The sequence below is a fragment of the Pseudonaja textilis genome, chromosome 11, assembly GCF_049901715.1.
Source record: "Pseudonaja textilis isolate UNSWEBS1 chromosome 11, rPseTex1.2, whole genome shotgun sequence".
NCBI lineage: Eukaryota > Metazoa > Chordata > Lepidosauria > Squamata > Elapidae > Pseudonaja > Pseudonaja textilis.
This window is the reverse complement of record NC_142000.1, coordinates 719,305-734,110: the sequence shown is the minus strand read 5'-3', so window position 1 is coordinate 734,110 and position 14,806 is coordinate 719,305. Positions and strand designations below refer to the sequence as shown.

Here is a 14,806-nt window from a genome sequence, read left to right as displayed (position 1 = left end):
GCGTTGTGGGTGGTGAGTGCATTGCATGTGCCTTCTAGATCAGTTGGGGAGTGCCGTGTGGCGGCTGCTCACCATTTCAGCCCAAGCAGCTGCAGAGCAAGGAAGAGCCAATTTAGGTGGCCAGTTGTGGTACCTGGAGAAAAGTGGGTGGAAGCAGCGGGGTGTGGTCAGCTGCTGGGAGGGCGTCAGGGGGAGAACAGTAGCTGGCATGGAGAGCCCGGAGGAGAAAGTGGAAGGTGGGCGTGAAATTGACCAAGGGCAGCAGCAGGTGGCTCACAGAGCGGGCCGATGACGGGGGCTCTGTTGCTGAAGTGCAAGGGCCGGCTAGGCAAAGAAGGTACCTCAACCCTGCTTGCTGGAGGGGAGGGGAGGGGGGGGAGGGGAGCTGTGCAGCAAGCCCAGCGGGAGAAGGGCTGTGCTTATACTGAAATGAGAAGGTGACGGTGGCTGGGGTGGCTGGGACTCAGGTGGATTGAGAGCCTGCAGGATATATGTGGGCTGAATGAGAGGAACTGGACTGAGGAAGCATCGTGCCTGATTCCAAGTCCCTCACGTGCTGATAGCCTGATGAGAATCGTGGACCGTGTAGTGCCTGCCCCCCCGGCTTCCGCCCGGCCCCCTGCCAGGGTTTTCCAGACAGATGCAGAGGTAGGGCAGCCAGGACACACACAGCCCTGGTCACACACAGCACTACGTAGTTTGGGCAGTCAGCTTCTTTGACTGTCCTCCTGGGATTAAGGTGACCCTGAAGCCTGTTCCAGAAATTGCCAGTTGGGAGTGCCGGCATGTGAAATGGGGCTGCAGAGAGAAGCTTTATCTCTGCTGGCTGCCCAGGTACCTGGCAGTGCCCCTTCCTCAGTGCATAACCTGGTCTTGGGGGGGGTGGAGTCTAAGGTTTTATTGTCTGGGGTGGCAGCCACTTCCATGAGCAAGGGGAATCTTGGTTGGTTTGTGACTCCGTTGTGAAAATGATCTTGTTCATGAGTTGTGACTGTTAAACCATGTACGTGAGCCCACTCTTGAACTGGTTTTTATTTTACAGCAAAGGAGATAGTATCTGAATATGGAAGGTCCTGACAGCTGTCATTTCCAGGAGATCACTTTCTGACCATACAGTAAATTGCGGCCACTCCAAATCTCTTCCTAGGACAGAGGACGACCTCTTAAGGCCTCTGAGGGATCCGTTTGGTTGCTCTGTGTGTTTGAAAGATGTGCATGGCCACTCATTTTACAGTGGAATTCTTGGCAGCGCTGAAGGGTTTTCCCACAGCTCAGTGGGCAGTTCCCTCTTATCCCTGATCCATCTCTGCTCTACGGCGCTAGTCAAATGAATCCGGAAGGAGATCCCTCCTCCTGGGTGGCCTTCGCCCGGCCACCGACCCACATTTGCCAAAGGGCTGCAGCAGCTGAAGCAGGAATGGCCCAGGATTGGAGGGGCTGAGACTGAGCACCACTGCAGCCTCCCCCCACCCCACCCCAGCCCCCCAATCATAATGAAAGTGACACAGGGTTAGTTCCACACATACACACACACACCCACACCCCCCCCCCATGGATTCTGACTGGCTTCACTCTCTGTACTAACACAGAGCCAGTGAGCCGAGAGATGCTGAGAGAGCAACTGGACTAGTCTGCAGATTTTTTAGCATAAAGTCAATGCTGTGACTTAGATGCCAGTTGAGTGGAAGCACATGAAGGCAGCTCTGTATATTCCTCCCTGGGATTCCTCTTGGGATTTGTAGCATGGTTGCTGCAACTGAGTAAGAACTACAGGTACTCCTCCCTTAATGACCGTTTGAAGTTACGACAGACCCCCCCGAAAGTTACTTCCAACCCATCACTGAAACCATGACTGCTGCTTGTGCTAGCGCACACACCCACCCCCCACCCCCGGCCGCAGTCATGTGGCTGCCCTTTGGGTGCTTGGCAGATGGCTCACATCCATGACCAGTTGCCACGTCCTGCGATTATATGACTTGCACTATTTTGTTTTGCCAGCCTCTGGCAATCTGACAAAAAATGCTCATTTGGGAGAATGGATCCACTTAATGACCACCATGACTCACTTTATAACCATTGTAAAAAAGAGTCAGGTCATGTGGTGACCTGCTTAAATGCAATGACTTATCGTGGAAATTCCAGGTTTGGTGGTGATCGTTGAGTGAGGGCTACCTGTACGCGTAGGTTTTCCCAGGAAGATGTTGGAAATTGCTCCATCCAGGTGTTAAGTGTAGAATCAGATTTGTTGTTCTCAAATGCTGGAGACCATTTGCTAAGATGGAGCTTTTACTGGGCCAATACTGGGTTTTTCCTAATGCTTTTCCTGGAATGTATCACCGGATGGCCTGTTTAATTCTCAGTGGTTTACCTTGGCATGCGCTAATGACCCAGAACTGGGATGGTTGCGCTGTGGTAATCCTGTAGGCCCCTGGTTTTTGCCTCTGAAGTTCTTCATTCTCTCTTCTGTGGTGTCTGTACAACTCTGGACAAATGCTAACCTTGGCTGGTATGTGGGTATGATACTACCAATACCAAGCCTTCTGTTTTCTTTCACAGGTGGCTGGCAGTGGAGGTGCTGATCTCCTCCCACAGGTGTGTACTTGAAGCTACAGGATATGTGGTGCTTTTTGTGTAGTGGGTTCCACCAGCTTTGAGACATTCAATCTTTGGCCTTTGGGGCTGAAGGGATCCACACTTTGCCTCGACTCTTGGGATAAGAAGGGTCTCCTCTCCACGCTGCCCTCTCTGTACTGGAAGCTTTGCTCACGTAGCTGTACAGCAAAAGTATTTTTCTCTCATGTACCTAGAACTTCTTCACGTTCCTGTGACTGAGATAATGTCGCTTGCACAGGCTTCCCACGTGCTTTCAAGTAGACTTAGGGTCTCCTAAGCTATTTTAATAGATAGAATATGTGTTCGTTTCCATATTCCATAAAACTTGGGAATCTTGATATAACTATTCAGGTTGGTTACCAAATCTTAAACACACCCAATTTTTGGAATTCATGTACAAGATAGAGTTCTTACTCTCTACGGGTACTGAGGTTAGATAACTTCTAACCTAAGACTTGGGAGGTACCACAGCATCCCCCACCTTCCTCAGCTGGCAGCCGTATTGCTGAGAATTCCAGAAGTCGAAATCCACCCATCCGGAGAAGTCGGGCTTAGTGGACCCAGCTCCGGTATTTCCATGGCTGCCATCGCCCCAAGCTAGAAAGACCCCACTATCACCACAGTCCACGTTGTGAGCATCCATTGATTTCCCACCTGCGTATGCAGTGTTTCCCCACACAAAGGCTCTTCCTGATGGCATCCTTCACAGTGCGGGCAACACGTTGATTGGTTTCATTGCGGCTTCCCACTCCTCCCTTTTAGTAAAGCCAGGTTCGGCCGCACTAGTGCTTGTACCGGGTACCTGCACATTTTCCCCACTCACACTCTACCTGTTGGTGAGCATCTCTGCAAATCTAAAACTTCTCCGGCCTCTGGAATTGCCCCCTGCTTTGCTTCAGTGAAGAGAAGCCAAAGGGCAGCCTTGAGGTCAGATGTCTGTCTGTGGTGTTAACCAAAGCACAGAATTGGCTCTCGTGCCCCTGCCCCCACATCTGTTCTGTGCTCTCACACATGCTCCTGACACGGGGCTTGGGCTGCTTGGTGATTGCCATCTAGTTCATTCCTTTCTGCTGAACCCCTGGCTTGCCCCTGGAGTGCTTTTAGGCATCAGTAATCAGAATGGCACACACTGGAATTTACTTTACTTACATCTTGCAAATCCTTTACAAGTATCTAGGATATCAGATTAAAAATTGTTTCAGTCTTCCAATGAGTATGTTGAAAGAGCCTCCAGTAGACCTAGAAAATCCAATAGGCGTGGACAATCTGCAGTCACGTAGGTGCTCATCCTGTTGCCTTCAGTAAGACAAAATGCTGGATGTGAGCTCTCTCTTCGCTTCGCACCGAGAACTTGAACTAGGTCTGAACTTTGGTCTGAACCCTCAGTTCTCACTTTCCCTAACAGCTCAATGGGCAAAGTCTAGCATATTGGGACCATCAGCCTGCAACATGTTAGAATTCTGATTCTTGAAACTGTTAGTTCTTCAAGCTTTGGCACAATGACCAGCAAGTGAGAAGAAGTACACTGAACTTTAATTCTTGACTGAGCAGAGTCCATGGAAGCTGATTCTAGTTAGCAGTTCTTGCTGACAACCAAAAATTAAATGGGGCTGCTTTTTTCCTGTTGAGTTCTAGCATTGGAAGAATTACAGAATGGACCAGGATGAGTAGGTACACAATTATCGTATTAGTCACTATATAGATCACCTAAACATAAAAAATAAGTGAAATGTTAGCAATAACCTTCAAGGTCCTTTCTAACTCTGTTATTCAATGAGATTTAGAAAGATTAACGCTGTTTCCTTGTGGGGGGGAGGGGAGGGAAGCGGGGCAGGGAAGATGACTTCAGGCTAGCTAGAAATGCCCCCGAGTCCAGGAGGCTGGAGCTGGCCCGTGCCACTGCACCAGAAAGCCCAGCTGAGCCTTGCGGTTCACTCTTTGCCCAGGAGGGTCTTTGCCCAGGGAAATAACTACGGAGGAGCTGAAGGCTGCTATGGGGTGGGGGGGAGTGTTGCTGGGCAAAGCGTGTGGCTCGACTGCAGGCATCCTGCTGGTTAGGGCCGGTGGGACTTCCGTGGCTCCCCTTGTCAACCAAAAAATACTTCTTTGGTCTTTTTAGTCCTGACCCCCCTGCTGTGGGAGGTCTTGGAATACTCTGGCCTTCTAAATTTGGAACGTGTTTTCCAGTTGCACTAAGGAATCTTTGGGGCCAATGTGGGACTACTCCTTGCAACGTGGCTTTTTTAGTTTCTTTAGAGTGAGAAGGGACCACAGCTGGCTGTTTAATGGAAGAGTCCAAAGCAATTTCAAGTAGTTGATGCTAACACTTTCATTTTGTGTAAATAGGATTTTCTACTTTTGCTGAGAATTCCTAACAGTCTTAATAGCTTTTCTGAAGATCATTTTAAGATCATGCCAAACCAATCTTATTTCATTCTTCGACATAGTGATTAAATTAGCAGACCAGTGAAATGCTGTGGATGTAGTACACTTGGATTTCAGCAAGGCATTTGACAAAGTAGACCACAACCTACTTCTTGGTAAGTGAGAGAAATGTGGGATAGGTAGCATCACCACCAGATGGATTCGTAACTGGCTGATGAACCATACTCAACTTGTAGTCCTTTTTTAAAATTATTTTTTATTATGCGATTTCCTTTGTTATATATAAAATTATCATATCCCCACAATGGCAGCGGACTTTCTGGCTACAATCTCTTAAATACAAATAACAAACCTTATAGGCATATTAATTATAACGGTTATTCAGTCTATTCATCATAATCTTCACTTATCCTTATTAAACCCTTTCCATTATTTAATTAAACACCCTGTTCAGTTTTAACATACAGTTAATATCAGACTTTATAAACATCACATTTATTACCATTGTCCTCCAAATCTAATAATCATATTTCTTTATCCTATTTATTCAACATTCATTATTTAGTTACACGCTTACTTCATTTTTATTTACAATATCCTCCTCAATTTTAATTTTCTAACTTCTATATTCTAACCATTGATAAAATAGTTCCCAAGTTAAAAAATATTCTGTGTCATCCTTAATCTTCAAAGTTAGTCCATTTCAGCACATCCTAATATTTATTACATTTTCCTCTGTTCGTTTTCCCAATTTTGTGCATACACAATTCTCACTGCTGCTATCACATGTAAAATTAAATATGTAATTCTTTTTAATATATTTTTCTGGTAAAATACCTTACAAAAACATTTCTGGTTTTAAGTCTTTTTGTTTTGTCATTCCTTCTCGCCATTCTTTTATTTTTGACCAGTATTTTTTTGCCATAGGGCAAGTCCACCACATATAATAAGAACCTGATATCTGTTTGCAGATTTGGGAGATAGATTTTGAAACATCTTTGCCATCCTTGCAAATGCCATCTATAAAACATTTTATATGAATTTTCTTTATAAGCTATTGACATCATCAATTTATAATTCCTTTCCCAAAGTTTTTGCCATTTATCTAATTCTATAGTATATCCCAAAATTTTAGACCATACTATCATTGTTTCTTTTACTTCTTGTTCTTCCATTTTAAAATTCAATAAATAGCTATATATAATTTTATTAATTTGTCATCCGTCTCTAAAAATATCTGGTCTAGTTCTAAAGGTTCTTTATAAAATCCATACAATTCTGCATCTTTCTTGTATCTTGATTGTATTTGGATGAATGGCCCCACCAGGCCAAATCAATTCCTTGATTTTCCAGTTCTTGTTTCAATTTTAGTTCCCCTTGTTTAGAATATCTTTATATCTTGTAAAGCATTGGTCAAAGTAGACCACAACCTACTTCTTGGTAAGTTAGAAAAAAGTGGGATAGATAGCATCACCACCAGATGGATTCGCAACTGGTTGGCAAACCGTACTCAATGGTTTGAGCCTATAGTCTAAGTTAGAGTCTACAACGGAGGGAAGTAAGCTTTGGGGTACCACAAGATTCCGTCTTAGGCCCAGTACTCCTCAATATTTTCATAAACGACTTAGATGAGGGAATAGAAGGGGAACTTACCAAATTTGCAGATGATATTAAGCTGGCAGGTATAGCTAACCACCCTAGAAGATCCAGATGGATCTTGACAGACTTGAACCCTGGGCCGTGTCTAAAAAAATGAAATTCAATGTAGAAAAAAGTAAAGTCCTACACTTAGGCAAGAAAAACCAAAAGGACACATATAGACTGGGTGAAACCAGGCTCAATAGCAGGAACTGTGAGGGATCTTGGAGTCTTAGTGGACAACCAGCTAAATATGAGCCAGCAGTGTGGCGGTAGCCAAAAAAGCGAATACAATCCTAAATTGCATTAACACAGGGATACAATCAAGATCAAGTGAGGTACTACTAATACCACTCTATAAAGCCTTAATAAGACCGCTCAATCTCAGTCTCAAGTTTTATAGCTGAATTGAATTTTACATGTCAGAGCCTTGAAAATGCTCAAAATGGCTCCAGCATAAAAAATGGCTTCAGGGCTGACAGCACCCAGTTTTGGTCACCACACTGTAAAAAAGATGTTGAGACTCTAGGAGTGCAGATGACCTACAATGTCAACTCTTTATTCTGAAGCTTTTCTGTTCTCGGGAGGAGTAGGAGTAAAAATGCTATCAGGAAGTTATTTGGTTGCCACTGGATCACCTGAGTGACATTAAAGTTGTACGCAGGTAGTCTTCACTTAACAATCACAGTAGAGCCTGGAATGTCCATGTGACCTGATTTTACAACAATTTTTACAACAGTTGTAAAGCAAGTGACCACAGTCATTAAGCAAATTACATGCTTGTTAAGCCAATCTATTCTTGCAATGGGAGTTTTTCACCAGATCCCAGCAAAAAACTGCAGAACATTGCATTGTAAAAGATTCCTGCCACCACCAATCTGTCTTGAGCCTTCCAGGGTCCTTGGCCCCTCCTTACTACAGGGAGGAGATGACTGCCTTCTCTTTGCTGCTGTGAATTGCCACGTCTGGGTTCTGTTCTCTGACTGCAGGGTCAGAGGCTGATGGGGAATGTGGCCACCACCTCTCCTCTGAGGGGCTCGTGCGATCTGATTGCTGGCCCAAAGATGATGTTGAAGCTTAATATAGAGCCAACAAAGACATTAGCGCTGGTTATGTTCACAGATGCGTGTCGTCTTATCAAAAGTACTCTTTTGTTTTGTTTTGTTCATGACTTGTCATCCCTGACTTGGACAGATTTTCCATTCTTGGCCTCCGGGTGGAAAACGGTTTGTGAATGAGGAGGAGGATACCTTTTGAGGGTCCTGCTGACTTTCACTGGCCTCCTTCGTTAGGCCTTGGAAGGACTTTCGTGGTGTCCACAGTGACCTTACTAACAACCCTTTGGAAAAAGCAAGCACTGCTTCTCTGCTAGGCTTGTCTAATGTGCTGCCCTTGGTTTCTAGTGGCACCAGCCATGCGCCTGGCATCGCTAGGAATGGTTTCAACCCAAGTGATGGCAGCCTTGACTGCAGCTTTGCAAGGCACGATTCACTCTCTGGCTTAAGCTGCGCTCTGATCTGGCCTTGGGTGTCGACCTGACATAGGCCCTGGAGCACCCAATCTGATGCTGGGATTAGTTTAACAGGATAGCCTTGGTGTTACATGGCTTGGGCTGCCCGACATCTAATAAGATGGCTGGCATTAGTCATGCCTATGAGGCACTGGAGCTGTGGGTTTTTGGAGTCTCCTGTGCATTCTCACAGTCTTGTCTGTGCCACTAAGCACCTGGGTCTGCAATTGAGTGTTTATGGAGGCATCAAAGAATTGAAACAAACCATAATAGTTTCCAGTGGAGAATCAATTGCAGAGAAGCATCCTGCTCTGTGGATTATGAAGATTATGCTGATTATGAACCAGGAAAATTGAGAGTCAAACCGAGGACCCTAGAGAGGGAGGGCTTCCCTTTCCTTGGCAGCTGTGCTCAAGCAGGAGCCAGAGCGCCCTCTGCAGGCTGGAGGCCGACATTTGGATCCAAGAACTCCGTGGCCTCCGTGTCTCTTTCCGGCTCTGGGAGGCCTAACTGAGCCTGATGGTTTTGCAGATTGATCATGTGACTGTTCTCAGAATTCGCCTCTGGACTTTTGCACCTCCGGGCTCCGGATGGAACTGCTCCTACTCTTTAGGTTCACATCAGAAACCAGTGAATCACCTGAGGTTTCTGATATTTTTTACCTGATGTGTCAAATTTGGTTCCCTGAAGAGATTAGCCACGGCTTCCTAATGGTGAAACATTTTCCCCTTGGGTGCCTTATGGCAATGATCAGAGATGCTCATCTTTACATCACAGACCTCCCTCTAACCTTCCCTTCCTCTTCTCCCACCAGATGAATTTGATGCTTACATCATTGTGTCTTTCGTCAATGCCACCCTAGTCCTGTCCATCGGAGAAACCGTGGAGGAAGTGACTGACTCCGGGTTCCTTGGGACCACACCCACCCTGTCCTGCTCACTGCTGGGAGACGATGCCTTGGTGCAGGTAAGGCCACGGCTTAACAGCCGCCTTGCCCTTTTGTCGGATCCACTAAGGGAAACTACTCGCCATGAGGGAGGGCTTGATTTTGAGGCAGAGATGAGTTTGGGGGCCCTTTTTTCTTTCTTTTTGCACCTTGCTTCCTAACCCCCCACTCCAGAGATGGGATCCGACTGGTATAACTACCGGTTCTGTCACTCTGTGTGGCGTGTGCATGCGCAAGTCGCGCAAATACAGTTTACAACCTGCTGAGCTGCCCGGACAGCTGAGCAGCGCTGCGTGCAAGTGCGCAGCGGTTGGAAAAGCCCTTTTTTCTGCTTTTTCAACTGCAGCTGTGCCGCGCAAAGCAGCTGCGGTTGAAAAAGCAGGAAGTAAAGGTCAGATAAGCGCCCAGGTGGGCGGGCCAGAACAACACCAGATACAGAACCGGTTCTGTGTCTGCTGCTCTTCAGAACTACTGGTTCTACAGAGGTGGACAGAACTGGTAGAATCCCACCCCTGCCCCACCCCCAAAATCATTGTTGTTGGGATGGAATCCATGGGTAACTTTGAGGGAAAGGGAGAAGAAATGCTGCCTGGGAAACACTATTAAGCCCCAATGGCTTAACAGCCAAAGGGAGGATCCACCTGAATGGAGCAAACAATGAAATTTGAAGAATGGAAATTGGTGCTTTCAGTCTTGCCAGATTTTGTTAATTTAGCTCATTGTGTCATCTCTCTGCCTGGGTTACCCAGAAGGGCTGACAGCTGAGTTGTTTCTTACTAAGGTCAAAACAGCAATGTGATGTTATGGCTGTCTTGATGGGAACATTACTTTGTAAGTGGATGAGTAATTGGGTTGGATTAACAGCTGCTGGCTTGCAACCAGGGAAGAAAATAGCACAGTGCTGGTGTGATCAGTGTAAGTGAATTTCAGGTGGCTGCCAGAGCGCAGAGTTACTCTGCTTATCAGCTGTTTTTATGATTTGAATAATATAGATTTCTTAGGATGTGCAAAACTTCCCATCCCAGGGAACTTGCCCTTAACTGCTCCCTCTTCCAAAAAAATTCACTTCTTACAAAGGAGCAAACTGTTCCCGGAGTGACCGAATTGACACTTCCTGAAAAATACTAGCCCTTCTTGGGAGGTTTCCATTAGTGTTTCTTTGCTACAGATGCTTCTGAAAATGTCTTTTTGTTATATCCTTTTTTTTTTAAAAAAAAAAAGAGTAAATATTCAGGTTTGTGTACATGGGCTTATTTTTTAAAAACAACTGTAGTATTTCTCAAATTGCTGGTTACTGAGCTGCTCCTCCTTCCTAGATTACTTGGAGTGGAAAGTTTAATGATCATGAATTGTAAGACAATTGCTAACCATAAGGGGGGCATCTGTTTGTGGTGGGCAAGCAATGACGGCTGCCGCCTTTTCAGCACCTCTCCACTGCCTCCCTTCAGGTTTATCCTGATGGCATCAGGCACATAAGAGCCGATAAACGAGTTAACGAATGGAAAACACCCGGGAAAAAAACCATTGTCAAATGCGCTGTGAATCAGAGACAAGTGGTGATTGCGCTGACCGGAGGAGAGCTGGTTTACTTCGAGATGGATCCAGTACGTGAGCATAGAAAGTGGATCTGAGCTGGGTTGTAAAGGAGGACTGATGGGGCTGGAGATTGGTTTGGGGCTCTGAGCAGGGCGGCCTTGATGGAGCAGAGGCTCTCGTAGCAAAGGCCGGTGCTCTCCGTCAGTCAGGAGCCGGGACCTTCTTCCCAAGACGGCCATTGGCTGGCAGCCTTCACAGAAGCCTTTGCTTGCCGACTCAGCGGTGGGCGGTTTCTTAAAAAGGGTGGCTTGGAAAATGGCTCCTCCTTGACTTACAACTGTAATGGGGCCCGCTAATATGGCTGTGCGTCGTGACAGTCATAAAGCAGGTCACTCACACAACTGGTCTGATTTTACAACCTTTTGTTGTGATGGTTATTAAGTGAACCCATTGTTTGCTATGGGCCAGTTTTGTCAAAAGTGGCTGCAGGACACTGCAAGTGGATATAAATGCTGTTGTTCGCTGCATTCCTGTCTTAACTTGGAGAAGGACCAGTTGATCGCTGCCTGCCCTGAGAGTCTGCGTCAGCTTAGCCCCTTTCCGATTCATTGGCCGCCTCTTCTTCTCGTCCCTTTGCTCCCTAGTCTGGGCAACTGAATGAATACACGGAAAGGAAGGAGATGTCGGCCGATGTTGTGTGCATGAGTTTGGCAAACGTTCCACCTGGAGAGCAGCGCTCCCGGTTCCTTGCGGTGGGGCTGGTAGACAACACCGTACGGATCATTTCCCTGGATCCCTCGGTAAGTGGCTGGCTTGAGGCGTTCTCTGCATTACTGCATTTATTATGCTAAGGTGTACGCTTCATTTTCTCTGGATGAGCATATGCTGAGCGTGGTGGGGCCTGCTGAAGATGAGTGCTTAAAAAGAAGGAGCATCGTGGAAACTCTGCCAGAGCTGTTGACCCCCCCCCCCCAAAAAATAAAATAAAAAAACTTTCATTCACTTTAGCCCTATTTTAACTAAATGCCTGGCAAGCCATCTTCCTCCCCATCTGAAGCGGGCACCTCTGCTTCTGGGCATTCTGGAAGAAAGATGCATTTCTAGCCCCAACCAATAAGGATTCTGAAACATTAGTAAAAGGACGTTGTTTACCAGTAGAAATCCATGAAAAAATTAAAAGCCTGACTTGGGGCTGGGGCGGAAAAGAGCTGCCTCTCCCCTTGCGCTCCAGGTGGCCCTGAAGGTGTGTTAACGCAACAGGGAATCTCCCTCCCTGCTCCCTTTGTTCTCCCCAGGACTGTCTGCAGCCTCTGAGCATGCAGGCTCTTCCCGCACAGCCGGAATCCTTGTGCATCGTGGAAATGGGTGGCGCCGAGAAGCAAGATGAGCTGGGAGAACGGAGCTCCATTGGGTTTTTGTACCTGAACATTGGCTTACAGGTGAGGAATCCCCAGGGACTCTTTCCAGCCTCGAAGCAGCCTTGGGTGGGCTTCCGTGCTCCAGTCAGGCGGGGCAGCTCTTCTGCGGCCGCTTGCTCCAGGAAGTAGCCACGTCCTCTGGCACTCAGTCCAGCAGAGGAAAACCTGTTGGAACATTCTTCTTTGTTTCTCCCCTTTAAATTGCCAGATTTTATTTTATGCCAAGTACTTTTATGATCAAACAAAACAGGAAAAATGCCAAAAATAAAGTCATCATCATGCCTTGAATGCCTTAGAGGAGAGATTTTTTTTCCAAAAGATGAGACGATGGAAACTTCCACTAACATGCAGGCGGCTTCTTGTGAAACTTGCCCGTCTCCCTCCAAGACATGACGTTTGGCTGGGTTGGGTGGACATTGACAAGCCGCCTTCCCTCTGACCCTGTTTGTCCAGCGCAGCCAGTAAATGGGCAGCCTGGGCCTGGGTGGGGGTGGTCCTGCTGCTCTGGTTCTCCCCCCTCCCCAAGATTCAGGGAGGAGGCGAAAGAGAAGAGAGTCCTTGGTGTGGATTGGCTGCTTCCCTGGGGAAGAAGAAGAGGAAGAGGAAGGGCCCCTTCAACTCTCCAAGTGACGTGGTTGGCCATCAATGCTGCTGCTCTCTGCCCCCCCTCGTCCCCCTTTCTGTGGGGCAGGACTTTCTGTGGTGGAAAAGAGTTCCACTCGTACTGCAAAGATTCTGCTGTTGTTGGCTGCATTCCTTTCTTAACTTGGAGAAGTCAGAAGGGCTTGTATGCTGTAGTAACGGTGCTGTGCCTATCCATGCTCTCAGGTCAGAGAGGAGCTTGCAATGATAAAGGTATTGGAATCAAGGTGGACTTGGACCCTGGAGTTAATTGGCTGCTCCGCTCTCCTTTTGGTTCTCTGTGTTTGCAATCTAGAATGGTGTGCTCCTCCGAACCGTCCTTGATCCTGTCACTGGTGATCTGTCTGACACAAGGACCAGGTACCTTGGGTCCCGCCCTGTGAAGCTGTTCAGAGTCCGGATGCAAGGCCAGGAAGCGGTGAGTGGGACACGTTGCCATGGAATGCGAGGCAATCCCGGGGAGAAAGAGAAAACGTTACACAGGAATATTCGTTGGGGTTTTTAAAGGGGCATAGTGAGACGTAGTTTATGAAGCTTTATTTTTTTCTCAAATACAGAGTAAAAGTAGCAGCTGTGTTTGGCTGGCAGGAATATTGTTGGAGAGGAGGGAGAGGGGAAGACGAGTTTATCTGGAAAAGTTTATATAGAAAAACAAGAAGCTTGTCTGAGTCTCTTTGTACAATAGGGATGATATTCAATGTTCGTGTTGCTTGTTCTGGAAGATGCTGAGATTGTGATCAGGTGCTGGGAATTTTAAGACATTTTGGACAGGGAGCTGTGGCTGAAATTGGAACCGGACACTCATAAAGCAAAAAATCGTGACCACACCAACTTACAACAGCAGTTCTGGTTGTGGTTGTGAAGTGAATGGTGTGTGATTGCTGAGGGTGATGTCGCATGACTGACTTCTTGCCAGCTTGACTCTGCTTGTCAGAAGCCAGCAGGAAGGTCGCAAGTGGCAGTCATATAACTATGGGACATTGTGGCAGCTGCTGCAGTCGAAAGGACTGGCCACAGCCCCTTGTTCTGTTATGCTTTTGTTACAACTGAGGGGGTCGTTCGGTAGTAACTTCAGAAACCTGAAAATGCAGGTCAGAAAATGTGAAGATTCATTGGCAGTTTTTGCTAGGCCCAAGAAATCGGGAGCCAAGCCTAGCCCCCAAGCGAGCGCCAGTTTATTCCACCTCTGAACTATGGACAAATTGGTGGTAGATGAAAGTCCGTGTAAGTCAAGGCGGGCTGGACTTCCCCTGTTGTGGGTGCAAAGGGCGAGGCTGATGACCTTCCTGACCCCTCCCTCGGGCTCAGCCTGATCACTTACATTGTGCCAGCATCCTTCAGGCAGGGCAGAGCTGGTCAGTCAAGTGAGGACCCCCCCCACCATGTGCTGCTGGCCTTTAATGTCCTATGCATTTAATGTCAAAATACTCAGGAAAAATGATCTCAGGAAGCCTTTTTCAACCTGGCTTCGCTTGGAGCACGTCGAAACTTCAAGTTGTTTGTGAACTGCTTGCAAAACCCTGATCCACCCTCAGTTCTTGATGAAACAGGGTCTGTTTTAGGGCTCCCTAGAAACATTTTTGATGCTCGGCCTGGGCACCGCCCCCTCCCCCTCCCCCCCGGATGCCGGCAGGATCTTGGACCCCAGTGGTGCTTCCTACACGAAAGAAGCCCCCGGGAGAAATCGGCCACGCTTTGTCTCTGCTCTTGCTCCGCTCCAGGTCCTGGCGATGTCCAGCCGCTCTTGGCTGAGCTACTCTTACCAGTCGCGCTTCCACCTCACCCCGCTCTCCTACGAGACCCTGGAGTTTGCCTCTGGCTTTGCCTCGGAGCAGTGCCCGGAGGGGATTGTGGCCATTTCCACCAACACCCTGAGGTTCGTGTAGACGGGGCAGAGCGGGTGGGGGGGCATGGGGGTCTTTAGGCTGGCCGGGGGTCCCTCCCTCCTGGGGAAAGATTTGGGCAAGGGGGAGCCGTGAGGTGAGCTCTGCTCTTTTCTCAGGCTTTTAATGGCGGGAAAGAGTCAGAGCGATGCCTGAGTGGGAAGCCCCTCGGGATCCAGCAGCATCACCTGCTGGGTCTGTTTTCCAGGATAAGGAGCAGTTCTTCCCCGTGAGG

General features: G+C 47.5%; 1 protein-coding gene across 1 annotated transcript in view; it reads left to right on the top strand.

The window, feature by feature from the left end:
• The window catches only part of SF3B3 (splicing factor 3b subunit 3), a 38,694-nt gene that overhangs the window by 15,695 nt on the left and 8,193 nt on the right, over nt 1-14,806 (top strand). The window contains exons 12-17 of the mRNA XM_026714332.2: nt 8,961-9,112; nt 10,541-10,696; nt 11,273-11,428; nt 11,924-12,067; nt 12,984-13,106; nt 14,410-14,564. Of these exons, the coding sequence (XP_026570117.1) occupies nt 8,961-9,112; nt 10,541-10,696; nt 11,273-11,428; nt 11,924-12,067; nt 12,984-13,106; nt 14,410-14,564 (886 nt within the window). The remainder of the gene's footprint in view (nt 1-8,960; nt 9,113-10,540; nt 10,697-11,272; nt 11,429-11,923; nt 12,068-12,983; nt 13,107-14,409; nt 14,565-14,806) is intronic.